The following is a 23,797-nucleotide window of genomic DNA, read 5'->3' as shown; positions in this document are numbered from 1 at the left end:
GTACTCATATTTGAGCTCTGATTGCAAGGACAAAAACAAAGGAGCAGTGATACTATCGTAATTATATTGAATTTGGGCACAATGACAATCGTAATTAAGTTGAAGTTTGGTTCATAAATTATTGGAAACTGTTTCTTCGTAAATTACCAGCATAAATTACAAACTGTTTCTTCATCAACTACTAGCATTTTCTCAAACCTAAACAATTTCTATCATATACTTTATAAAATATTAAGGAGTGAGTCTCATAAAAATATGTGTAAAAAAACATGTGTCTCTAGATCCTAACCCTTTAAAGAATTATATTCTACTTTTTGTACAGCCCCACATAGAAGCCACATTCTTATGAAAAAACTATTGACGGTAATTTGTGAAGAAATAGTTGCACATAATTTATGAATCAAATTTCAATTTAATTATGATACTGTCAATGAAGCCAAAATCTATATAATTACAATATAATTACGATACTAACATCGCCTTTAATCTTATGATTAAAGAAAGTTCTTGTGAGACATATTTTATTAGTTTTTTATATTTTCTTTGTTATTAAAATGGAATAGGCTGCTCTATATCTGAGAAATTCTAAGAGCAACTCCAGCCCGGCACCAAGTGAAGAAAATGGCCCGGCACCAAGTGAATCAGCTCCAGCCCACAAAACAGGCTGGCACCCAGCCCGTGCCAGTCAGGAGCCCAACCCAAAATGGACAGACCCAGAGGCCGGTTCGTTTCCCTGGCGCGTGCACAACACGCGCTCCTGGCGCGAGTAGCCGACAGCAACTGCAGGCGGTGGGGCCCGCGTGCAGGGCAAGTTGCGTCCGTCTGTCAAAGGGCTACGTGGCCCTCCTCAGAGCCGTTGGATTTCCAACGGTAAAAAAAATTTAAATTTCACTTTTAAATTGGACCGTCCGATCACAGATCAACGGTCCACGTTTTTTCACCAAAAATTAAAAAAAAAAAAAAAAGGCCCAACGGTCAGAAATTTGACCGTTGGCCACGTGGCAGCGTGCTGGCTGTTGGATTTGATTATTTTTCAAATCCAACGGTCCAGATTAATTACAACATTAAAATTAATTAAAAATTGTCAAAAAATTTTTAAAAAATACAGAAAATTTTAAAAAATTAATTTTTTTTTCTATAAATACCTAACCCTCATCTTCCACCTTACACCACATTTCAATAATTTCTACACTTTCTACACTTTCTACATTTGAATATTTTGTACACTTTGAGAGAAAAAAATGACTTCGTGGAAGCTCAGTGAAGATGTTACGTTGTGTGAATGTTGGGTTCGCACTACTCATGACCCGATTACGGGTAATGAGATGGATAAGCGAGAAATGTGGAGTAAAATTACGAAATCGTTTTGCGATGTACATGGAAAAGATGCCAGATCTAGTCAAGGTCTTCAAGGTCGTTGGATAATGACACATGGCGTGACGAGATTGGTTAAAAATCTTATCGAAATCTTGCCTAAATTATTGTAAACAGGAAGTGACACGTGGGTTGTCGGGATTGGTTGAAAATCTTAGCGGAAATCTATTAAAAAAATAGTACGTTCGGATAATGACACGTGGCATGACGAGATTGGTTAAAAATCCTATCCGAAATTAAAACTATTTTTTTATTTATTATTTTATAAAAAAATTATTTAATATTTTAAATGGACTGGGTGCCAGCGCATTTTGTAGGGGTGGAGATCGTTTGTGCCAGCGCATTTTTAGACTAGGTGCCAGCACATTTTTTTTAGGGTGGAGATGCTTTGGCCTATTACCGTTCAATTAAGTGGATAAATGGGCTGGGTGCTGGCGCAAAGTGGATAGGGGTGGAGTTGCTCTAAAGTAGGAAGACCAGCTCATGTGTCTTTTAGGGTCCACTCACAATAAAAAAACTTATAGCTTACCCCCTCTAATTTGAGTAGTGCTAGATGTATTCTTGATTTGGTAAAACTTATAGCTTACCCCTCTAATTTGACTAGTGCTAGATATATTCTTGATTTGTACCATTATTTAGCCTATTTTTGAGAAATTCTGAAGTATGAAGACCGGATTATGTGTCTTTTAGGGCCCACTCACAATAAAAAAACTTATAGCTTACCCCCTCCAATTTGAGTAGTGCTAGATATATACTTGATTTGGTAAAACTTATAGCTTACCCCCTCTAATTTGAGTAGTGCTAGATATATTCTTGATTTGTACCATTATTTAGCTTATTTCTGAGAAATTCTATTGAGGTTTTAGGAACGATTGGGTCTAGAGATTACCGCCATAGCTTGCACGACACGACAGGTATGTGCATCTCTTTCCCTTCTTCGTTCTTCATCCTCTTACTTTTCCATTTCGAACAACTCATTTTCACATGGACAATTACTTTTTTTAACCCTAAAAATTAAATTTTTTTTAATACCAATTGCATGAACAATTCATCTAGAGGTGAAGATACACATGGACAATTACTATTCGCTAAAGTAATAATTACCTTTACCAAATTGCCTGGATAGTAATTATCTTAGTGGGGTAGAAATGCTTTTAGAAATAAACGAATCAAACTATTGGGCGAGCAATGGTGGTGGCAGGTAGGATATGTAAACATGGCAGAAGATGTAGCCGCAAAGGCGTGTCTATGAAGAAGGGGCTGTTCCCACTGTCGTGTTGAATATCTTGCCTTATCTCATTTGTCAATAAACGTTGTTGATTTGTCGCTTTTTATTCAAATCTTCCACCTATAATGCTAATAGATATGCAAATCATATCTATTCGTTTTTTATATTACATCAAAGACGATGTGCACAAAATACATATCTTAACATAACGTGTGGTTTGGCTCTCCCTGTTTATAGACCTTTATAAGAGAGTGGGAAGTGAGGGACGGTAAGATTTTTTATTAACTTTTTCCTAATCAGAAGATAAGTATGATTAAGGGCTAAAGAGCTAAAACATTATATAATTATCATTTTGGACTTTAACAAGCAACTTTGTTTGTCCCTGAACTTGGGTATATATGGGGACGAATTTGAGAAAACCGAAATTTTTTGATACGGTTGTGTGAGCAAAATGTACTGTAATTGTCTCCAAAACCGGCTCACTCTATATTTTCTTATTGTATGTTTTCGCTAGTCATAGTTTTGGATGTGAATGTTTTATGGTTTTATTCATGATTTGATAGTTTTTTTTTTCTTTCATTACTTATGACTTACTGATGAAATCGTTGCCCATACTCAATGTATACATAATTACGAGGGTACGACCGATGGTTTATTTTATGATTATAAATATGAATAATTTTTATAATTATGTGAATGAATATGACATACTTGTCTCCAATCTGAATTCTGAAGATATATTTTAGAAAGTTTTTGTTCTTAAGTCTCTCGTTTGTGAACCTAGAGTATTCATATTTGAGCTTTGATTGCAAGGACAAAAACAAAGGAGCAGTGATACTATCACAATTATATTGAATTTGAGCTTTAAAGTTTTCGCACATGTGGTAGCCGTTTAGAGGTTTTATTATTGTTGCCTTGCTTGAGCAAATTCACCTCTAGATCAGTGTTTGATCACTAGAGTATTGTACCTAATTGGCACTTATACACACAGAAGCTGCTGAATTTGTCAAGTATATGATCACACAGAAGCTAAGAAATGTTTTGTATTTGGGAGCTGATGAATTTTTACTCATGTAAATTTGCTTACAAGTACTATTTTACAAGTAAATTGGTTATGTCACTGCTCATTTATGTTGATATCTGATGTTGGAGAGTAATGGAGTTCTCGTAATGTAAAGAGCCAGGCTTTTGCAAAACTTTTGTGTGCGAGAAACAGATGTAAAAGGATGTTCCAAACTAATTTACAAGTTTGAGGAAAATTATTGTCAACGAGGATGTTCCGAAATAATTTGAAAGAGCAGCTTCTGTAGATTTCATTTCCCCCCTTTTGAGATGTGGATGATAAACTATAACTAGAAGTTTAATATACGTACCGAAAAACTTTGGCAAATGGCATCAGCACGAAAGACTGCCTCGTCTTTGCTTGAATTTCAGTCCACTACCGCCACTAGAGTTGTTCCACTGGTTTAGCAATGACATTTGAAGGGGCAATTCGCTCGTATCACCAAGAGGGCTCATACTGTATGAGCCCTCTTGGTGACCAATCGAATTGCCCCTGGAGTCTTACAAATGCCACAATGCAGACCTTGGTCATCTTCAAATGAAGGCGCTGAACTTCAACATTTGGTTAAGGACATAAGGACGAGCAGGGTACAGGCAGGTTAACGCAAGCGAAAGCAAAGAAAATTAAAATTAAAACGAGAATAACAATAATCTGGAATCACTCCAGGGGCTTCACATTAAGATAATCTTTTTGCCGGAAAACATTCTCAAAACGTTAATCCATCAACTTCCCTTAACTATTGAGTTACTTACATAGGAAACGAAAGACTAAATCACCATTGGACCTAGTGTGCATCACTCCTGTCTTCATCATCATCACCCAACTCAATCAGCCCGGCTTTGGATGTGCCTTGATTTTTCACTTTTTGCTTAATTTGCTGGATTTGAGAACAACGATCTCAAGGATTCCATCATGCTGGAAATGAGGAGAAAACAGACGGGGGTCAACAGGTCCAGGGAGCCTGAAAGAAAGGGTAAATGGTCCAGGCGAGGATAGTTGCTGGGCTCTCATATGGTACACAGTTGATGAGTTTTTCAAAAGCTCAACACCGTTCATGACTCCTTGTATATGAACCTTTCCGTCACGTTGGATAACACATTTTACGTTACCTGCGCCAAAGATAAACCAAATTTCCTATCAGTTACCTCCTATGAAATTCGCAGTCTTGGACTACATTAAGTTAAGCATTACAAATCAACAACAAAGCGAATTGCGAATTGCGTATCGAGAATTGAAAATGAAAGCACATTACCTCGATTTGTTTGAAGACCAGCAAGTGCAACTCGAGCAAGGTAGGCATCTTTGCTCTCGCCAATGTCAACAAGACCGCCATTACCTTCCTTTGCATTTGCTGTTCCAGTCAAAACGACACCCGAATCCTCCGAATGTGGACGACGATTCCCAACATTTTCTGCTCCCATCTTAGTCACTGACACACACTCATACCAGATTTCATTCAAATATTGAATTTAGGTTCACATGAAATTATCCGATATTTAGGGTTTAGGGTTTAGGGTTTAATGCACAGTTGAAAACAAAGCCAAACAATCAAAATTGTACTAAGTGTAATCTGACATGAACGCATATCAAAATTGGTGTCCAAACCCGATTCATAAAAAAAAAAAAAACAACGACAGATGATTAAGAGAATTTCTTACCTCCGCCGTCGCTGAAATCGCCGGAAAATGACGGACTCTGGGGATTCGATTCGCTGAAATGGATGGGTTTCTGGACAATGTAAGACCGCAGAAATCAACAAGAGGAAGAGAGGAATCCAACGCAAGAAACGCTCTGTCGATTGGTGGTTAGAAATGGAGATAGGGTCGGGTTCGTCGTGGCACGCCAAATGAATCCGGATCCTAGGGTTTTGGACCGAGACATTGTAAAATGATACGAGTTTGAATACAGGCCAGGCCGGGTCTTGATTTGGTTAAAATGGGCTGAAGACACAATTCTATGGGGTGTGGGTGCATGGCATGGCATGCTACTAAATTGAATTAATTTGTTTCGTTGAAGTTAAAAAATATTTATTTTTAATATTTGATATTTTCTTAGTAGAACAATAGCGTTTTTAGTGAACTAAATAGTTATTTGTTAGGAAGAACTCAAAGAGGAAATGAGATCGAACCCGCAGCATAAGCATGATTGTTTCATGCATGAAGGTTATCACATAATGAAGCTGAATCTCAAGAGTCATTGTGGAGTACAGTGTAGTAGACGACGTATTGCTATTTTTCCATCAAAAAGAAAACCAAAACAGGCATATGCAATATGAAGGCCAAAACATTAGCTATGCTATGCTATAGTAACATGTGATAAAAGTAGGTCAAGAAGAGATTTGATTATCTTTTCCTTCTTTGGCAGATTTGGTCTGTCCGTAAAATGCCAAAACATCTCCTTCCAGCAACTTGCTCCAATCATCTCTTTCGACGATCCTTTGAAAACTTATTGAATTCGGTAACTAGCGAAGTATATGAAGCATAATCAAGAGCAAGCCCTTTCTCACTCCGTAGCTTTTCAAAGTCCCCTGCGTTTCCATGCTTGCAATGCCCTTCCAATAGAATGTTGTATGTAATGTCATCTGGAGCCACCCCCAAATTAATCATAGCATGTAAGAGCATGCTAGCATTTTTCATCTGTCCTAGCTTGCATAGTCCATTCATAAGAGCGTTATAGGTTACAAAACTTGGCACATAGTCATCACTCTGCATCTCCTTGAGCAACTTAAAACCCATTTTAACATTGCCCTTCTTGCAAAACCCATCAATGACCATTGTATACGTGGCATCATCAGGTTTCATGCCAGAATCTAACATCTCCCTCAACATTTTTTCAGCGTCAAGGGTTCTTCCCTCTCTACACAATCCCGAAATAAGGGCTGTGAAAGCTACATTGTCAAGCTTAATCCCTTGTATAATCATTCCCTGCCTTATCTCTAGCGCCGAATGTAAATCTCCTTCTTTGCAGCATCCATCAATAAGTGTAGTATAAGTGATCGTGTCAGGCCTCACCCCAGTCATATTCATCTCCTCAACAAGCTTCCTAGCTTCCTTCAAATCACCAACCTTGCAAAGGCCATTTATGAGTGTATTATACGTAATCACATCTGGTTTGATACCTCTCCCCAACATTTTCTGATAAATTTCCATTGCCAAACCAATCCTGCCATTCTTACACTGCCCGTCAATCAAAGTCGTAAATGTGACAAAATTCGGAACCAACCCCCTCTCACACATTTCATCAAACAACAAGTTTGCATCATCCAGCCTACACTCCTTACACAACCCATTGATCAAAACACTGTATGTATATACATCAGGCAATGTTTTGCTCTCCTCCATACCTCTCTTCAACCTAAAACCCTCCTCCAGATTCCCGGATTTGCAATACCCATTAATCAGAGTATTGAAACTAACCACACTCGGGCGCAAACCCCGCTTCCCAATTTCATCAAACACCATCTGGACCTGTTCAATTTTTCCTTCCTTACACATTTTGTGCATCAAAACATTGAAAGCGTACACTTTCGGTGGAAACCCAGCGTCCAAAATCTCCAAAAAATACTCCCAGGCCACCACAGGCGAGTTCAACTTCAACATTTTATCAAGCAAACAGCCACAAACATGAAATGGGATTCGGAAATTATGCTTCCTAAGCAATCTAAAGCACTGAAATGCATCGGAAACAAACCCGGAATCCAAATACGCATTCATCAAAGCATCAAACACATAAGTGGACTGATGGGTACCTCTAGTTTCGAGAATCGAAGCGAAGACGGAAGATGCAGAATCCTTTCCCCTGCGAGAAACGACGATTCGTAGGAGGGAGAGGGCTTGGGGGTACATTTGGTGAGCGCAAAGGAAGTGGGCCATGGTGCAGTAGGATTGGACGGTGTGGCGAAACGTGGGGTGAGAAGAGAGCCAGTCGAAGAAGGAGAGGAGAGACAGAGGGGAGAGAGAGTGGGGGTTGAGGTTGATGAGATTGATAACGTCACGGGCTGTGAGGGAAGGGAGGAGCTTTCTGAGAGAGGAGGAGTAGTCGAGAGACTCAGAGTGGTTTTTGATGGCGTGGGAGATAGCTGAGAGCTTTGGGTCTTCATTGTGAGGATTTGGCGGGAGCGAGTACCAATTGGTTGCGGCTGCGGTGGTGGTGGCGGAGGAGAAGCGTAAGCAGTAGCGGCAGTTGTAGGTGTGCGGAGAAGATAGAAGCTGATAGCTTCTGGGGATTTTGAAGAGAGCCATTCAGCTGGAAAACGCTCAAAACCCGTCTCCAATGTAACATGAGGAAATTAAACTTTGTGGTTAGTTTTGAAAATCATCACAAAATCAGAGGGTGTGAACATAATTAGTAAAAAAATGAAGGACAGGAATTTGCAAAAAAAAAAAAAAACAAAGGATTTAAGAATTAAGAGCAGCACAAGTAAAAGTTTTACTGTAAAACCCACAGAAGAGCCCCATTGAGGAAGAAGAAGATGTCTCTGCGACAAGCAGCAGCTAACATGATCAAGCAGCGTTTCCGTTTGGCCTCTCAAACTTTCTCTTCAACTTGTGGCGGAGCAGCCACTGCTATTCCACTCGCCAGTAAGCAAATTTTCCATCTTATGATGTTAATCGCCATAGAAAATGGATTGATTTGTAATTAAAGAAAGTGAATTTTTGTTGTTGTTTTTGCAGGCCGTGCCAAATTTGATCACGGTTCTAAGGATTGTAGTTGGAGGATGAATTACAGCCACAGGGACCCTCGTCTGTGGCTTTTTGTAACCGGCAATGCAGGTATATGATCTCTTGCATCCCATTTAATCTGGATTTTGATGGATGAATGATCAATGCGATATGTTATGATCTTCGAGTGGGTTTTTTATTCGAGTGATATTCTAATTTAATCTAAACTAAACTATGGGGAGGGAGATTCGAACTCGCTGAGGTGAGCAATTTTGGAGTTGGGATGAGTCTATATGCATGGTTATTTTGCAAAATCCGCTAGAAGAAATCCTCTTTTATCAACCAAGTTAAAAAGAGTGGATTTTTCATGGAAAATGGTTTCTAGTTTTCTTTTCCGGAGGACTTCTTTTATCCAAGATTATCACGTCCATTTTGATGCTTTATCTGGCTTTAGCCTGCTCGTAATCTGATTAACGAAATAATTATTTATCTGATCTATAATCCAAATTTTCTCTGGATTTGGTTTCTGGTAAACGTAAGATCGTGTAGATGGCCACAACCAATAGGCATTGATGTGTTATTGAGTTGGTTTGTTTGTACATTGTCAGTCACATTATCCTGGGGTACTAGCTGTTTTATACGAATCTGATATGTGTTGGATCATGTCGGGAAATTTCATTTCTAAGGGCTTAAAGTAAGGGTCATTTTTGTTTCAGGACATCTGCGATTATACCCTTAGCTACATGATATACTGTCAGTCAGTCAGATAATATTTGTAAGAAATCTAAGGTCATGTTTCAGGACATCTGCGATTATACCCTTAGCTACTTGATATACTGTCAGTCAGTCAGATAATATTTGCAAGAAATCTAAGGTCATGTGGTGAAGTATCTCGGTATAATTAAGGGTTTGTTTAGAAAGACATACCATGTAACATATGTTTTCTATAACTAATCTTATATCTTTGCAGCTATTTTTCTTGGGATACATTCCAATACTGTCTTAGCAAAAGATGAATCAGTTGATCCTGATAATGGCACGGAAGGCGCTGAAGCCGTGGGATTGCGCAAGATTGAGGACGGTTCTGTGATATCAAATATACATACTTCTAAGTGGAGGATTTTTACTGATAAAGGGAGGGATTTTTTCCTTCAGGCAAGGATTATATGCTATGTGCCTTCGTTTGTTTGCTATGTTTTATTTATTCGATAGTTCTTTGGTCTTACCAATTTTATTTTATTGTTCTGTTTCCATTTGCTAGGGAAAGTTGGAGGAAGCTGAAAAGCTTTTCCTCTCAGCTTTACAAGAAGCGAAAGAAGGCTTTGGGGAAAGGGAGCCACATGTTGCATCTGCATGCAACAATCTAGTATGTGCACTACCCTTCAGTGGTCTATTTTTTTTAAGGTCACCCAAAAGCTGAATTGTTAATTCGTAGGGTAACTTAAATTTTGGTTGTCACTTCTACCATCAAAGAAACTGTGGAGTAAGATGGTTGCATCTTTCATGGACGTATTGCATAGTGTTATGGTTTTCTCTTTGGGATTCTTTAATGAGTAATTGCAGTTTTCTATTGTTATTGTTTCAGGCAGAGCTCTATAGGGTTAATAAGGCATATAATAAAGCAGAGCCTTTGTACTTGGAAGCTATCAGCATACTGGAGGAATCATTTGGTCCTGAAGATATAAGGTATATTATGGTTATTATGCAGACTATAGTAGCAAATGCTTACATATTTGGAATATGACCGGGCCGGGAAGGGAAAGACTTTTTTCTCCGGCGGGCTTTCTCTCTTCATTAACATGTAAAACTTAATTTGAATGGAATAAGGAATAATAAGTTACATTTCTTTAGCTTAGTAGCATATGATGGTTGTGTTTAATTATTTTCATTTGTGATTATGTCTTCTTTAATGGGATTTTTGGTGCTTTGAGTGGGAATGAGGGACTTCCATTGCACATTGGTGTTGTGTGTGTAAATGCAGTGAGAAATCAGTGGAACATCTATTCCTCCACTGTTTAGTTGCAAGGATCTATGGTACACCTTTCAATCACTTGGGACAATTAATTTTTGTGTAAGGCAATCTTAGATTTACTTTGTTCACAAGTGGTTGTTCTAGCAAACACTGAAATTGGGAAATTGGAAGACCATTTCCCTTATGCCTCTGTTGTATTTGGAAAAACAAGGATTTTCAAAGATAGAAAAACTTCCCACCAAAAAATGATAACGAAAGCTCAGGTTGGAAGCTGATGTCCGAATTGGCTGCTTTGTTCCTTATCATTGGGTGCTCTCAATGAATTGTTCTCTTCATTTTTTTTAAGGGTCTGTTTTTCTGTTTATTAGATTTTCTGGTTTCTCATGTATATTTTCTGCATATTAGAGAAGCCTTGATACAATGCACCATTCAATAAACTTATTGATTTTCAGAAAGGAGAAAAAGAGTAACGTATGTGTATTGTAGGGTGCTATATTGCATAGTTTTATGGAATTTGGAACTGACATAAGCATCTTTCATGCTTGAGTGTGTAGCATATAGTTTGTTTTCTCTTTCTTTTTAATTGCTTCTTAATTATGCAAATTTGTCAACACTAAGTACACTTTGAAAAACAGAGGTTTCTTGTTTTATTAGCCAAATAACTAGTAGCCTATTTAGTATTTAGTTACATTTTTGTTTCTGGTTTTCAACTCTTACCCTCTCATTTTTAAATAAGTATACAGAAAGAAATGAGAGGAAGAAAGAGAAATTTTACATCCCATATATATTTTCTTCACCCGCCCTCACTTATATGATTATATCATCCCTTTTATCACTATGCTTTCATTTTTCCTTTTATGTCCTCAAATGAAAATACAAAACCAAAACAAAAATGAATATACAATCATGATCTCTGTGTTGAGTCACTAATTGCTCATGCAAGATTCCTGTCCACAGAGTTGGGGTTGCCTTTCACAACCTTGGCCAGTTCTATATTGCCCAACGGAAGCTTGAAGAAGCTCGCACTTGCTACGAGGTGGGAAGTTTTATTTTTAGTCCATGTTTTGTTGTTATGACTATAGGTTCAACAACAGTGCCTATGTGGTCTTTGCTATCCTTTTATTTTAAGTTTGTTTTTTATGGTAGTTTGAGTCTCTATTTTCATTTTTATAAAGTTCATTAAGTAAATGTTTCTCTATTAAATCACCTGCATCTCCTTCCAGTATATCATCAGCATGCTTTTTTAAGCAAGGCATGGATAATGTTTGCATTAATTTAGTGAACTTGTCCTTTAACATTTGCTGACCTTTGTTTTTTTATTTTTCACCTTGCTCCCTGATTGACAATACATTTGGACAGCGTGCTTTGAAGGTATTACACCAGGCTGCTTTTACTTGTGCATGTAGTAATGTAACTATTTATGCTGCTAACTCCAACATTATGATCACCTTGTTCAGATTAAGGGCCGCGTTTTGGGTCTTAACCATTCAGATTATGCAGATACTATGTATCATCTTGGAACGGTAGATTTTTAAATCCCTGTATGATAATATATTGATTTGTTCTACATTCTTGGTTCTTTTTTGTGTCTAGAATAAAAAATAAACTCAAATTAGGATGTCCTCTTGTATAAACAGATTAAAGAGAATTGAGTGAAGCAAAGAACAGGTAGAAAGAGACGGAAAATGATAGAAGAAAGAGAGTAGAGAGACTCAGAGACAGGATAAATTGAAAGCCAAATTAGGGTAAACATAAAATCTGTATTCTCATTTTATATTTTAGAAGTATGAAACCCCGTTTTTTCTAATTTGCGTCATATGTTAGAAGTAAGAACTCCGTTATGAATTACATAGTGAAGCCGCATAAATGTTTCCAATTTGTGAATGGGCATTTTTTCATTGGAGATGTACAGAAAAATGTTTCCAAATATTCCCATCGCAATAAATTATTTAACTAGATTTCTGTTTTACTGCAGGTGCTACACCTCCAAGGAAAAGAAAAGGATTCTGAGGCCCTTATTCAGGATTCAATCAGAATACTTGAGGTCAACAGCTTGTACATTTTTTTTCACTGTTTGACATTGACATTTACTATTGTAACACTCATTTGTTATTTGACTATATAGGATGGTGGCCTAGGGGAGTCAATGGTGTGTGTCAAGAGAATGCGATCTCTTGCTCAGGTTGTCTCTTCTTCCAGGTTTCCACTGTGACTCTTGTTTCACAATACATAATTATATATGATGATTGGGTTTACATACCAAATGACAATTTGAATTGTGAGAGGAAGTCTTAACTCTCTTAGAAAGTTGATGAAGTTTATGTATAAGGGCTTAACATTTACACCCTTTATGTTACAGAACCCTCCTCTTCAACTAATGCTCAAGATAAACCTCAAATTGCACCCCTCGTCAAAGCTTGCTGCTTTGGGCCTTGACTCTAAATTTGTTTTATAACCAGTTCGTCCATCCACATACTTTATTGGAAATTCTTGGATATAAGAACCAGACCCTTCTTTATATATTATATTCTGGAACTGTTGGATAGCCTAAAAAAACTTACAGCTGCTCTTATGTACCACTCGGATACATTTTGGTTATTGGATGTCTTCATCTTTCCCGTAAGTCTAATTAATTTCTTGCTTCTCTCTCTAGATGTATACGAAATCCAATCGTTTTGCAGAGGCTGAGAACGTACAAAGAAAGATTCTACATATAATGGAATTAACAAAGGTTTGACATTTAACTGTTTTTATCTGTATCTTTTCATACTATATGCTAAAGTTAGTTTAGTTCATAAAGTTTCTTATAGAAGTTTGGTGCGTGCATAAATGAATTGCTTTCTCCTGACTTGTTTTCGGTAGACCTTCATGTTTGGCTATGTGGAGAAGAGAAATTCTATTTACAAATATTTGTTACTGTACGGTGATGCAGGGATGGAATTCAATGGAAACAGTTATAACAGCTGAGGGGCTCGCACTGATCCTACAATCCGCCGGGAGCTTAAAGGATGCTGAAGAGCTTCTTGAAAGGTAAGGGCATTGTAATTGAAGATCAGATGATGTGATATTCCATCACTTACGAGAATTTTGTTTTACTACTTTCCTTGCAGATGTCTTGATGCTCGGAAAACCTTACTTCCTGAAGATCATATCCAGGTTTTCTTTTGCACATTCAGCTCATGTAAATATCCCCAAGAATGTTGCATATATTCTGATTGCTTATGATTTTGGATAGCATTCACTCCACATCGTCATATTTCATTATGAATACATGGCAATAAGTTATGCATTCACTGCACTTCGTCTTATTTCATTATGAATACATGGAAATGCTGTTTTGATTGGTTCTGATTCTTGAGAGCATTCACTTATACTTCGTCTTATTTCATTATAACAAGAAATATATTGGCAAAAATCAATAATGTACAACATAGGCATGTGCAACAATTAACTCTAAATAATTAATTGTATGAAAAGATAAAAGGGATATATTATGGAAACTTAAAATAATATTTCTATCTACACCCCCACAAACCCTAATATTTTCTCAACACAAATTCATCTTCCCAATCGTTCATCTTCTTTCCCCACAAACCCCTGACATTTTATCAGCTGAAAGCTTACCAACTGATCAACTTAATATACAGTGTTTCGTCCTCTTCATCAACTAATACCTATTCGATATTGGATTTGATGTAAATGAAAGTAGCATTTCTGCAATACCAAAAGACACTGCCTAAATGAAGAAGAAATAAGAATTACTTATGCTCATGGAAACAAATTAACAGTATTTGAGTATGAAGTTGTATGGAATTTGAATTCCAAGTGAAAAAGAATAGTATGGCTGCAATAATTCACTTAAAGGAAAAGTTAGCATGCACTTTGGATTAGGCCTGATTTTTTTTTTTTTTTTTTTTTATTATTATTATTTTTTTTTTTATGTCAATGGCCAGATTGGTGCAAATATGCTTCACATTGCTAGAGTGGCAATGATCAATTCCAACCAACTAAAGAAGATGGACACTTCTAAAGCAATTGCTGAGCTTGACAAGGCCAGAGATAATTTAAATGAGTCCATAAGGTTTGTTTCATTTTGTCATAAATTTTACGCAAAAGAATTTGTAACTATACAAATGAAAGTACGGGTGTTCGGAGAAATTTTATTAAATTTTGTTCCCATTGATTGACATGGTTGATTATTTAGGGTACAAAATGGCCCCTTTAGAGCTACAATTTTAGGCTTTCAATAGCCCAAGATCTAAGTGAATGACTAATCAAAGAGTGAAAACCTAAAACCTAAGCTTTAAATTGTGGTTCTACACCCTAGGCAATCAACCAAGTCAATAAATGGGATCATCGTGAAAGAAAATATAGAATAAATGAGACTTTCTCAATGTGAAAGAAAGAAGAACTCGTATTAGGTATGTCTATGGTTATGGCTTCGGCCAAGGAGAGAGAATGTTTCCTTGTGAGATGTATGGTGACATTGATTGGTACTTATAACTTCTATACTTCGTATGTTGTGCGTTTCACTTTTTGATTCAGTTAATAACATATGATAGAAAGCCCCTAGGGTTAGCCCAAGTGGTGAGGGAGGGTACCGTAATGAGCTAGGATTAGGATTGGTCCAAGGTGTAATTCCCTTTATTGTAACCAAAAACTAAGAATATATCATAAACTAGTTATTATTTATGAGAAATCAGCTTTCTTTACAAAAAAAAAAAAAAAAAAAAAAAAAAAAAAAGAAAAAAACTAAGAATGTATCATGAATGGTTAGGATTGGGATTAGACTTCATCTGTGTAAATTTTTAGAACTTTCATTTTTCTGTAATAGGATAGCACGGTGTTCTTTGGATAAATCAATCAAGAAGAATAGAAAGACGAAAAGTGATATTGGAAGGAGTTGTCGTGTGCCGTTGGTCATAATGGTCAGTTTTCGTCTTTGCAACAAATATTTACCTCTCTGCTGTATAATTCTCTTCCTGTCTCTCTCTTCTCACATCCGGGTCTTCTTAGTTTTATGCGGGGATTTGTGACTGCAAATATCTAGTTCTGTACTTTAAAGTTAAGGCGCATGCATTGCTTATATACACATTTTCCACTTTGGGTTTGATGGATGTATGTACTTACAGTTGCAAGCATTTGACGCTCTTAGCCTTGTGGCGATCGCTAAGCAAGAATTACAGGAATCAAAGGTTTAGTAATTTTTCTGGTTGACCTACTGCTATAAAGAAAAGTGTGTTTTCTCATATACTGTCAATTCAAACTGGCTGACCTATTACTATTCTTGTAAACTGTAGCAGGATGAGTGTTCACCTAACATCGAAGCTGAGGATGCACTATTTAGATGCATCTCTGCTTACAAAGAGGTACTTTTTTTGTATTCACAACTTAATTGCTCTCGCTCATTTTTATGGTTTTCTCCTCCTTCTAGGTGGTTATTTAAATAAATGGTTGCGAATGCTCTTAGGAGTAATTCTTTTTGTATGTTTTTTATTTTGATTAAATATTGGAGAGCAATGAAGCTAATTCATTTTTCATCAGACTTTACATCTGCAAACTTGTATACTGTATAAGCTGTGTTGCTTAAGTTGTCATAGGGCCCGAAGAAATGTCCATAGCTTACATTACGTGAAAATATTGCTAAAGTATTTGATATTCTTGTTCCGGTTCACTACCTACAGGCAGACATTGTCTCTGAGCTTAGTTCTACTATATAAATCAATCCAATTATTTAACTTTTCAGGAGTTACCTTTAAGGGACAGTGTTCATACTTCATTTTATTCTTAGCTAGGTATATTTAGGGCGATTTTGGGAGGGCTAGAATCACTTTTGGGAAGACACACCTCCTATGTGCTTCTCCATAAAATCATTAAAAGTGACTACCACACTCCCAAACAGGCCCTTGGTAAAACAAGAAAATCGAAGACTCAAATAATAGGGGACCTACTTATCGAATATACTTGGGGAAGTCCATGGTAAACTTTATGCGGTTCACCTTTCGAAAATTGTTCTCAATCCGTTCATATGTTCAATAGAAGACCAGTGTGATATTGTTTCACAATTAACATCTAAGCCTTCAATTTTTGGATGTTCGTTGTGCCTTCTTATAGTTGTGTTTGCATTTTGATTTGTTTCTCCTTGTCTATTTGTAGTTTGTAACTGAGAAGTCAATTGCTGAGTTACCTGAAGTAAAGGCAGAGTATCTTAAATGTTTGAAGCATCTTATAAGCTTAAATGGTGGTAGCAGTACCCAAACGTCACAGCAATCTACAAGAGTCAATTTGCAAGATCTGGGAGATGAAATCAAGCGTCTTGAACTTGAACTCTCCCTGTCTAGGAAACGTAAAATCTAAGGCAGCTGTCAATCGTCGATTGTTGTTGCAGAAGCAGTTACAGGTAAAAATAAATATTTATTCTTGTCATTGCTTCTATCTACCAATGAATCTGATTTAGGACATTGCTTCAAAAAAAGCTCATGGCAAACGTTGGCGGGTCACTTCCTCAAATTGACCCGCCAACATTTGTTATGATAATTACATCAACAGATTGTAACTTTTGATTACAACAGTATAACAGACATTTTGGACATCCTTGATTTATGTCATTCTTTTCGATCGTAGACACAAATCTTTTGCTAGAATTACCTCTACTCTCGAACTTGTCGTCACCCCCCGGACCCCCGAGCAGATTTATACTGCTCACATAACTTACAGCGGTGAAATTGTGCCAGCTTTGAATGGGAAGACACTTGAGTTAATCGCCTATGAGCAACCCAAAACGATAATGTTTTCGAAGTTGGAAGCTCAACTTCAGGTGTAATTGTCCAGGCACCCTTGTAATTAGCAGCACTAAATCACGGTGGATTCTCAGTATTGTCGTCAGTTTTCATGGCAATAGGGGCGATTCGAGAGAACTAAGTCCTCGACTTTGTACATGTCTGAGGTCGGAAGGTTGTTAAACCGTCTATTTTTTAAGTTGCAGTTCATAGATCATTTTTGCAAAATATTAGCCAAATCAGAAATGTTTGAGGCATCTAATTAATTTGGAAGAAATTAACGAACATTATGTTTTAAGAAACATTGAAATTACATTGTGACAATTAAATTGGCAAATAGTTTCATATTTAGCAATTAGGGCCTTTAGACTTGCAATACTTTCGGATTGTATAAGCTCTGTTGTTTAAGTCTCTTTTAATTTAACTAGGTTGAACGTTTAGGCCATTGTTAAACTTTCCAGTGAACCCAAATCCCCATTTCCATTGAATGTTCTTATTCAATTCTGAGAATGCTAGTGCTGCAAGACCAAATTGCATCCAAAGATGCAAACACTCCCACGAGAGGATAATATATGACACTGACGTCCTGTACCAATGAAATAAAAACACGAATATATTTTTTTATCCTCATGTTCATGTTTTATTAGATAAGACATCACGTGGCGGTGTACTGTCCCATATAAGCTTTTGTAAACTTGTCTCTATCATTTATCCACGAGAAATCTGATACCATTTATTTTAGAGGGATAAATGATGGAGACAAGTTTACAAAAAGTTAAAACAAAAACCAAATTTGCTTTCTTTGCAGCGTGGAACTTCATTTCCCCACAAATTCCAAAACCCACATTAGTTTCTATGCCATTAATATATTTGAACATCCTTATTTTCCCCAACTATTGTCATCAACTCCATAAAGTTATAAGAACTCAGTATTAAAAATTCATCATGCAGAGAAGAAAGCCGAGGGGAAGCTTCAACGACATTGATGAATCGGCAGTAGTAAAGGCAGCTGCATGGGCATGGTTGGAGCACTGTTCGGGTTCCGACGGCAAGTCGATCATGCCGGAATTCGATTTAACAAGGACTTGTCACGCTCCTTATAAACCGTCCAGGTACAAGCTAGAAGCTATGAAAAATATAGCCAATATTAGCAGTAAAGAAAGTGTTACTGCATCTAGTAACCCGCTTCTTGATACATATGAAATTGAAAGTATATCTCGGAAATTGGATCAACTTATAGAATTTAGTGGTGACAGAGGCAAACTTCGTAAGGGTTTTCTAGTTGGAGACGTTCTTGGTATAAAGAACATGAAAGAGGGCGGGAGAGGTTTGGACTCTGACCTCGAATACAGAGATAAACGCTCTTTACCACTGAAACTACACGTCCCCGAAGACGTTCGTCAACAAGAATGTGTGCCGCTCGTGGATGGTAACACGAACGGGAGGAAGAAAAAGAACAAGAACGTTAGAGGAGGGTTTTGGCATAGGCATGCGGCGATATGTGGCAGAAGTGAAGATGTTGTAAACACACAAGCTTTCGTGGTTCATCGTCGGCGGCCGGAAAAGGGTGTATATGTACGTACCGGTGGACCGGTGGTTAAGGCGCGCGGCGAACTTTCGGCCACGGAGGCCTTGTGATCAGTTGGAACATATTAAGTTTTGATGGGTCTGGTCGTTGGCTGTGTAACTGTCTACGGCTATACCACAACTGTATTCTTCAATGCACGTTATTGTATATATGATCATTTTATTTTACTCTGTAGTCAATAAAATACAAAGACAACGGGCATCCGAAAATTGTAAGGATTTGTCATTAGGATTGGGATTAGATATTGAAGAGCAATGAAGGTAATTGATTTTTCGGCAGACTTTGCATCTGCTAACTTGTATACTGTATAAGCTGTGTTGCTTACGTTGTCGTAGGGCCCGAAGAAATGTCCGTAGCTTACATTACGTGAAAATATTGCTAAAGTATTCGATATTCTTGTTCCGGTTCACTACCTACAGGCAGACATTGTCTCTGAGCTTAGTACTATATAAATCAGTCCAATTATTTAACTTTTCAGGAGTTACCTTTAAGGGACAGTGTTCATACTTCATTTTATTCTTAGCTTGGTATATTTAGGGCGATTTTGGGAGGGCCAGAATCACTTTTGTGGAGACACACCTCCTATGTTCTTCTCCATAAAATCATTAAAAGTGATTACCACACTCCCAAACAGGCCCTTAGTAAAACAAGAAAATCTAAGAGCCTGTTTGGTACTCTACTTGAATCCAACCTTTTAAACTCAAAAACAATTTTCAAGTTTTAGGCTTTAAAAACTTGTTTGGTAGGACTATTTTAAAAAACTGAACTCAAGACTAACTAAAAAATATAATCTATTCTCTAAAAACACAAAAAATGAGTTTTTAGAGTTTTTAAACTTAAAACTCCTTCCTCTCTTTTCTCTCCCTCATCCCCTCACTCCAAATATATCTCTCTTTTCTTCTTTCTCTCTCCCCCTTCTCTTCTTTTTTATTTAACCTTTTTCGTCCCTCTACCAATCCGCTTTCTTTATTCTCTCGGTTCTTTCTCTCACTCCTCTTCTTCTCTATCTCTTCCGATCCTCTCACTTTTTTCTCTTTCCTCCAATCGTCTCTTACTTTCTTTCCTCCTCTCTCCTCTTTCTCTCTCGACCCCATATTTTTGGATCTCTTTGTACAGTTTGAGTTGGAAGATTTAAAATTTTTAAATCGCATACCAAACAAATTTTTGAGTCCTAAAGAAAATTGTTTTCATGAAAAATTCTTAAGAAATGTTTTGAGAAATTATAAAAAAATTTCAAATAAGATACCAAACAAGCCCTAAGATTCTCAAATAATAGGTTAACTACTTATCGAATATACTTGGGGAAGTCCTTGGTAAACTTTATGCGGTTCACCTTTTGAAAATTGTGCTCAATCTGTTTACATGTTCAATAGAAGACCAGTGTGATATTGTTTCACAATTAACATCTGAGCCTTCAATTTTTGGATGTTCGTTGTGCCTTCTAATAGTTGTGTTTGCATTTTGATTTGTTTCTCCTTATCCATTTGTAGTTTGTAACTGAGAAGTCAATTGCTGAGTTACCTGAAGTAAAGGCAGAGTATCTTAAATGTTTGAAGCATCTTATAAGCTTAAATGGTGGTAGCAGTACCCAAACGTCACAGCAATCTACAAGAGTCAATTTGCAAGATCTGGGAGATGAAATCAAGCGTCTTGAACTTGAACTCTCCCTGTCTAGGAAACGTAAAATCTAAGGCAGCTGTCAATCGTCGATTGTTGTTGCAGAAGCAGTTACAGGTAAAAATAAATATTTATTCTTGTCATTGCTTCTATCTACCAATGAATCTGATTTAGGACATTGCTCCAAAAAACGCTCATGGCAAACGTTGGCGGGTCACTTCCTCAAATTGACCCGCCAACATTTGTTATGATAATTACATCAACAGATTGTAACTTTTGATTACAACAGTATAACAGACATTTTGGACATCCTTGATTTATGTCATTCTTTTCGATCGTAGACACAAATCTTTTGCTAGAATTACCTCTACTCTCAAACTTGTCGTCACCCCCCGACCCCCCGAGCAGATTTATACTGCTCACATAACTTACAGCGGTGAAATTGTGCCAGCTTTGAATGGGAAGACACTTAAGCTAATCTCCTATGAGTAACCCAAAACGATAATGTTTTCGAAGTTGGAAGCTCAACTTCAGGTGTAATTGTCCAGGCACCCTTGTAATTAGCAGCACTAAATCACGGTGGATTCTCAGAAATGGTGGGGTGCGAGAAAAAGCATTGCTTCCCAAATCATGGTGGATTCTCAGTATTGTCGTCAGTTTTCATGGCAATAAGGGCGATTCAAGAGTACTAAAGTCTTCGACTTTGTACGTGTCAAGATCGGAAGGTTGTTAAACCGTCTATTTTTTAAGTTGCAGTTCATAGATCATATTCGTAAAATATTAGCCAACTAAAAAATGTTTGAGGCATTTAACTAACTTCAAATAAATTAACGAACACTTTGTTCTACGAAGCATTGAAATTGCATTGTGACAATTAAATTGACAAATAGTTTCGGATCGAACAATTAGGGCCTTTGGACTTGCAATAGTTTCGGATTGCATAAGCTCTGTTGCTTAATTCTCTTTTAATTTCACTATGTTCCATTGTTAAACTTTCCAGTGGACCCAAATGCCCATTTCCATTGAATGTTCTTATTCAATTCTGACAATGCTGCAAGACCAAATTGCAATCAAAGATGCAAACACTCCCATGAGAGGATAATATATGATAGTGACGTTCTGTACCAATGAAATAAAAACACGTTTATATTTTTTTATCCTCATGTTTATGTTTTATTAGACAAGACATCACGTGGCGCTGTACTGTCCCATATAAGTTGTTCTTCCACGAGAAATCTGATACCATTTATTTTAGGGGGATAAATGATGGAGACAAGTATACAAAAAGTTAACAACAAAAACCAAATTTGCTTTCTTCGCAACGTGGAACTTCATTTTCCCGCAAATTCCAAAACCCCCATTAATTTTCTATGCTATTAATTTATTTGAACATCCTTATTTTCCCCAACTATTGTAATCAACTCCATAAAGTTTTAAGAACTCAGTATTATAAATTCATCATGCAGAGAAGAAAGCCGAGGGGAAGCTTCAACGACATTGATGAATCGGCACTAGTAAAGGCAGCTGCATGGGCATGGTTCGAGCACTGTTCGGGTTCCGACGGCAAGTCGATCATGCCGGAATTCGATTTAACAAGGACTTGTCACGCTCCTTATAAACCATCCAGGTACAAGCTAGAAGCTATGAAAAATATATCCAATATTAGCAGTAAAGAAAGTGTTACTGCATCTAGTAACCCGCTTCTTGATACATATGAAATTGAAAGTATATCTCGGAAATTGGATCAACTTATAGAATTTAGTGGGGACAGAGGCAAACTTCATAAGGGTTTTCTAGTTGGAGACGTTCTTGGTATAAAGAACATGAAAGAGGGCGGGAGAGGTTCGGACTCTGACCTCGAATACAGAGATAAACGCTCTTTACCATTGAAACTACACGTCCCTGAAGACGTTCGTCAACAAGAATGTGTGCCGCTCGTGGATGGTAACACGAACGGGAGGAAGAAAAAGAGCAAGAACGTTAGAGGAGGGTTTTGGCATAGGCATGCGGCGATATGTGGCAGAATTGAAGATGTTGTAAACACACAAGCTTTCGTGGTTCATCGTCGGCGGCCGGAAAAGGGTGTATATGTACGTACCGGTGGACCGGTGGTTAAGGCGCGCGGCGAAGTTTCGGCCACGGAGGCCTTGTAATCAGTTGGAACATATTAAGTTTTGATGGGTCTGGTCGTTGGCTGTGTAACTGTCTACGGCTATACCACAACTGTATTCTTCAATGCACGTTATTGTATATATGATCATTTTATTTTACTCTGTTGTCAATAAAATACAAAGACAACGGGCATCCGAAAATTGTAAGGATTTGTCATTAGGATTGGGATTAGATATTGAAGAGCAATGAAGGTAATTGATTTTTCGGCAGACTTTGCATCTGCTAACTTGTATACAGTATAAGCTGTGTTGCTTACGTTGTCGTAGGGCCCGAAGAAATGTCCATAGCTTACATTACGTGAAAATATTGCTAAAGTATTCGATATTCTTGTTCCGGTTCACTACCTACAGGCAGACATTGTCTCTGAGCTTAGTACTATATAAATCAGTCCAATTATTTAACTTTTCAGGAGTTACCTTTAAGGGACAGTGTTCATACTTCATTTTATTCTTAGCTTGGTATATTTAGCGCGATTTTGGGAGGGCCAGAATCACTTTTGTGGAGACACACCTCCTATGTGCTTCTCCATAAAATCATTAAAAGTGATTACCACACTCCCAAACAGGCCCTTAGTAAAACAAGAAAATCTAAGACTCAAGTAATAGGGTAACTACTTATCGAATATACTTGGGTAAGTCCTTGGTGAACTTTATGCGGTTCACCTTTTGAAAATTGTGCTCAATCTGTTTACGTGTTCCATAGAAGACCAGTGTGATATTGTTTCACAATTAACATCTGAGCCTTCAATTTTTGTTTCTCCTTGTCTATTTGTAGTTTGTAGCTGAGAAGTCAATTGCTGAGTTACCTGAAGTAAGGGCAGAGTATCTTAAATGTTTGAAGCATCTTATAAGCTTAAATGGTGGTAGCAGTACCCAAACGTCACAGCACTCTACAAGAGTCAATTTGCAAGATCTGAGAGATGAAATCAAGCGTCTTGAACTTGAACTCTCCCTGTCTAGGAAACGTAAAATCTAAGGCAGCTGTCAATCGTCGATTGTTGTTTCAGAAGCAGTTACAGGTAAAAATAAATATTTATTCTTGTCATTGCTTCTATATGCCAATGAATCTGATTTAGGACATTGCTTCAAAAAAACGCTCATGGCAAAAGTTGGCGGGTCACTTCCCCAAATTGACCCGCCAACATTTGTTATGATAATTACATCAACAGATTGTAACTTTTGATTACAACAGTATAACAGACATTTTGGACATCCTTGATTTATGTCATTCTTTTCGATCGTCGACACAAATCTTTTGCTAGAATTACCTCTACTCTCAAACTTGTCATCGCCCCCGAGCAGATTTATACTGCTCACATAACTTACAGCGGCGAAATTGTGCCA

The 23,797-nt window shown here is 37.4% G+C and overlaps 4 protein-coding genes across 16 annotated transcripts; 2 read left to right on the top strand and 2 right to left on the bottom strand.

The window, feature by feature from the left end:
• Positions 1–4,319: 4,319 nt before the first annotated feature.
• Positions 4,320–5,523, bottom strand: LOC103959898 (increased DNA methylation 3). The gene is made up of 3 exons (XM_018650541.2): positions 5,324–5,523; positions 4,918–5,094; positions 4,320–4,774 (listed from the first exon to the last, which is right to left on the bottom strand). The coding sequence occupies exons 2-3, from the start codon at positions 5,084–5,086 to the stop codon at positions 4,524–4,526; spliced, it is 420 nt and encodes a 139-aa protein (XP_018506057.1). The 5' UTR covers positions 5,087–5,094; positions 5,324–5,523; the 3' UTR covers positions 4,320–4,523.
• A 493-nt stretch (positions 5,524–6,016) lies between these two features.
• On the bottom strand, positions 6,017–8,006 carry LOC103959901 (putative pentatricopeptide repeat-containing protein At1g09680). Its single transcript, XM_009372278.3, has one exon. It carries the CDS (start codon positions 7,904–7,906, stop codon positions 6,083–6,085), a length of 1,824 nt encoding a protein of 607 aa, XP_009370553.2. The 5' UTR covers positions 7,907–8,006; the 3' UTR covers positions 6,017–6,082.
• A 63-nt stretch (positions 8,007–8,069) lies between these two features.
• LOC103959899 (kinesin light chain 3) lies at positions 8,070–23,695 on the top strand. Of its 10 annotated transcripts, none has more exons than XM_048574419.1 (19): positions 8,077–8,245; positions 8,339–8,437; positions 9,297–9,481; positions 9,588–9,692; positions 9,912–10,012; positions 11,256–11,334; positions 11,658–11,669; positions 11,756–11,821; positions 12,274–12,342; positions 12,424–12,480; positions 12,952–13,029; positions 13,231–13,328; positions 13,409–13,454; positions 14,252–14,379; positions 15,133–15,226; positions 15,431–15,493; positions 15,602–15,667; positions 16,455–16,698; positions 16,923–17,523. In XM_048574419.1, exons 1-18 carry the CDS (start codon positions 8,137–8,139, stop codon positions 16,653–16,655), a joined length of 1,656 nt encoding a protein of 551 aa, XP_048430376.1. In that variant the 5' UTR covers positions 8,077–8,136; the 3' UTR covers positions 16,656–16,698; positions 16,923–17,523. The 10 variants fall into 10 exon arrangements, with proteins under 10 accessions (XP_048430377.1, XP_048430379.1, XP_048430381.1 ...); XM_009372277.3 differs by lacking the exon at positions 16,923–17,523 and adding an exon at positions 18,029–18,163 and having other exon boundaries at positions 8,078–8,245; positions 15,599–15,667; XM_009372273.3 differs by having other exon boundaries at positions 8,078–8,245; positions 15,599–15,667; positions 17,130–17,523.
• Positions 19,964–22,686, top strand: LOC125472699. Of its 4 annotated transcripts, none has more exons than XM_048574425.1 (2): positions 19,964–20,399; positions 21,749–22,686. In XM_048574425.1, exons 1-2 carry the CDS (start codon positions 20,238–20,240, stop codon positions 22,433–22,435), a joined length of 849 nt encoding a protein of 282 aa, XP_048430382.1. In that variant the 5' UTR covers positions 19,964–20,237; the 3' UTR covers positions 22,436–22,686. The 4 variants fall into 4 exon arrangements, 1 of the variants encoding a protein (XP_048430382.1); XR_007254615.1 differs by lacking the exon at positions 21,749–22,686 and adding an exon at positions 20,624–21,042 and having other exon boundaries at positions 20,257–20,399; XR_007254616.1 differs by lacking the exon at positions 21,749–22,686 and adding an exon at positions 20,831–21,042 and having other exon boundaries at positions 20,262–20,399.
• Positions 23,696–23,797: the final 102 nt, after the last annotated feature.

The sequence above is a fragment of a genome, unplaced genomic scaffold, assembly GCF_019419815.1.
Source record: "Pyrus x bretschneideri cultivar Hongxiangsu unplaced genomic scaffold, Pyrus_bretschneideri_v1 Contig71, whole genome shotgun sequence".
NCBI classification, from domain to species: domain Eukaryota; kingdom Viridiplantae; phylum Streptophyta; class Magnoliopsida; order Rosales; family Rosaceae; genus Pyrus; species Pyrus x bretschneideri.
Note: the sequence above shows the minus strand (reverse complement) of the source record. Positions and strands in the feature narration are given on the sequence as shown.

What these genes read in the sequence shown, in the direction of transcription:
- LOC103959899 (XM_048574418.1), top strand. Translation starts at nt 8,137, where the DNA reads ATGTCTCTGCGACAAGCAGCAGCTAACATGATCAAGCAGCGTTTCCGT. An exon ending in CACTGCTATTCCACTCGCCA is followed by an intron (nt 8,246 to 8,338) that starts GTAAGCAAATTT and finishes TTGTTTTTGCAG; the next exon opens with GCCGTGCCAAATTTGATCAC. An exon ending in CATCTGCATGCAACAATCTA is followed by an intron (nt 9,693 to 9,911) that starts GTATGTGCACTA and finishes TTATTGTTTCAG; the next exon opens with GCAGAGCTCTATAGGGTTAA.
- LOC103959901 (XM_009372278.3), bottom strand. Translation starts at nt 7,906, where the DNA reads ATGGCTCTCTTCAAAATCCCCAGAAGCTATCAGCTTCTATCTTCTCCG.
- LOC103959898 (XM_018650541.2), bottom strand. Translation starts at nt 5,086, where the DNA reads ATGGGAGCAGAAAATGTTGGGAATCGTCGTCCACATTCGGAGGATTCG. An exon ending in TGGTCTTCAAACAAATCGAG is followed by an intron (nt 4,775 to 4,917) that starts GTAATGTGCTTT and finishes TCTTTGGCGCAG; the next exon opens with GTAACGTAAAATGTGTTATC.
- LOC125472699 (XM_048574425.1), top strand. Translation starts at nt 20,238, where the DNA reads ATGGTGGTAGCAGTACCCAAACGTCACAGCAATCTACAAGAGTCAATT. An exon ending in TGTTGCAGAAGCAGTTACAG is followed by an intron (nt 20,400 to 21,748) that starts GTAAAAATAAAT and finishes TTCATCATGCAG; the next exon opens with AGAAGAAAGCCGAGGGGAAG.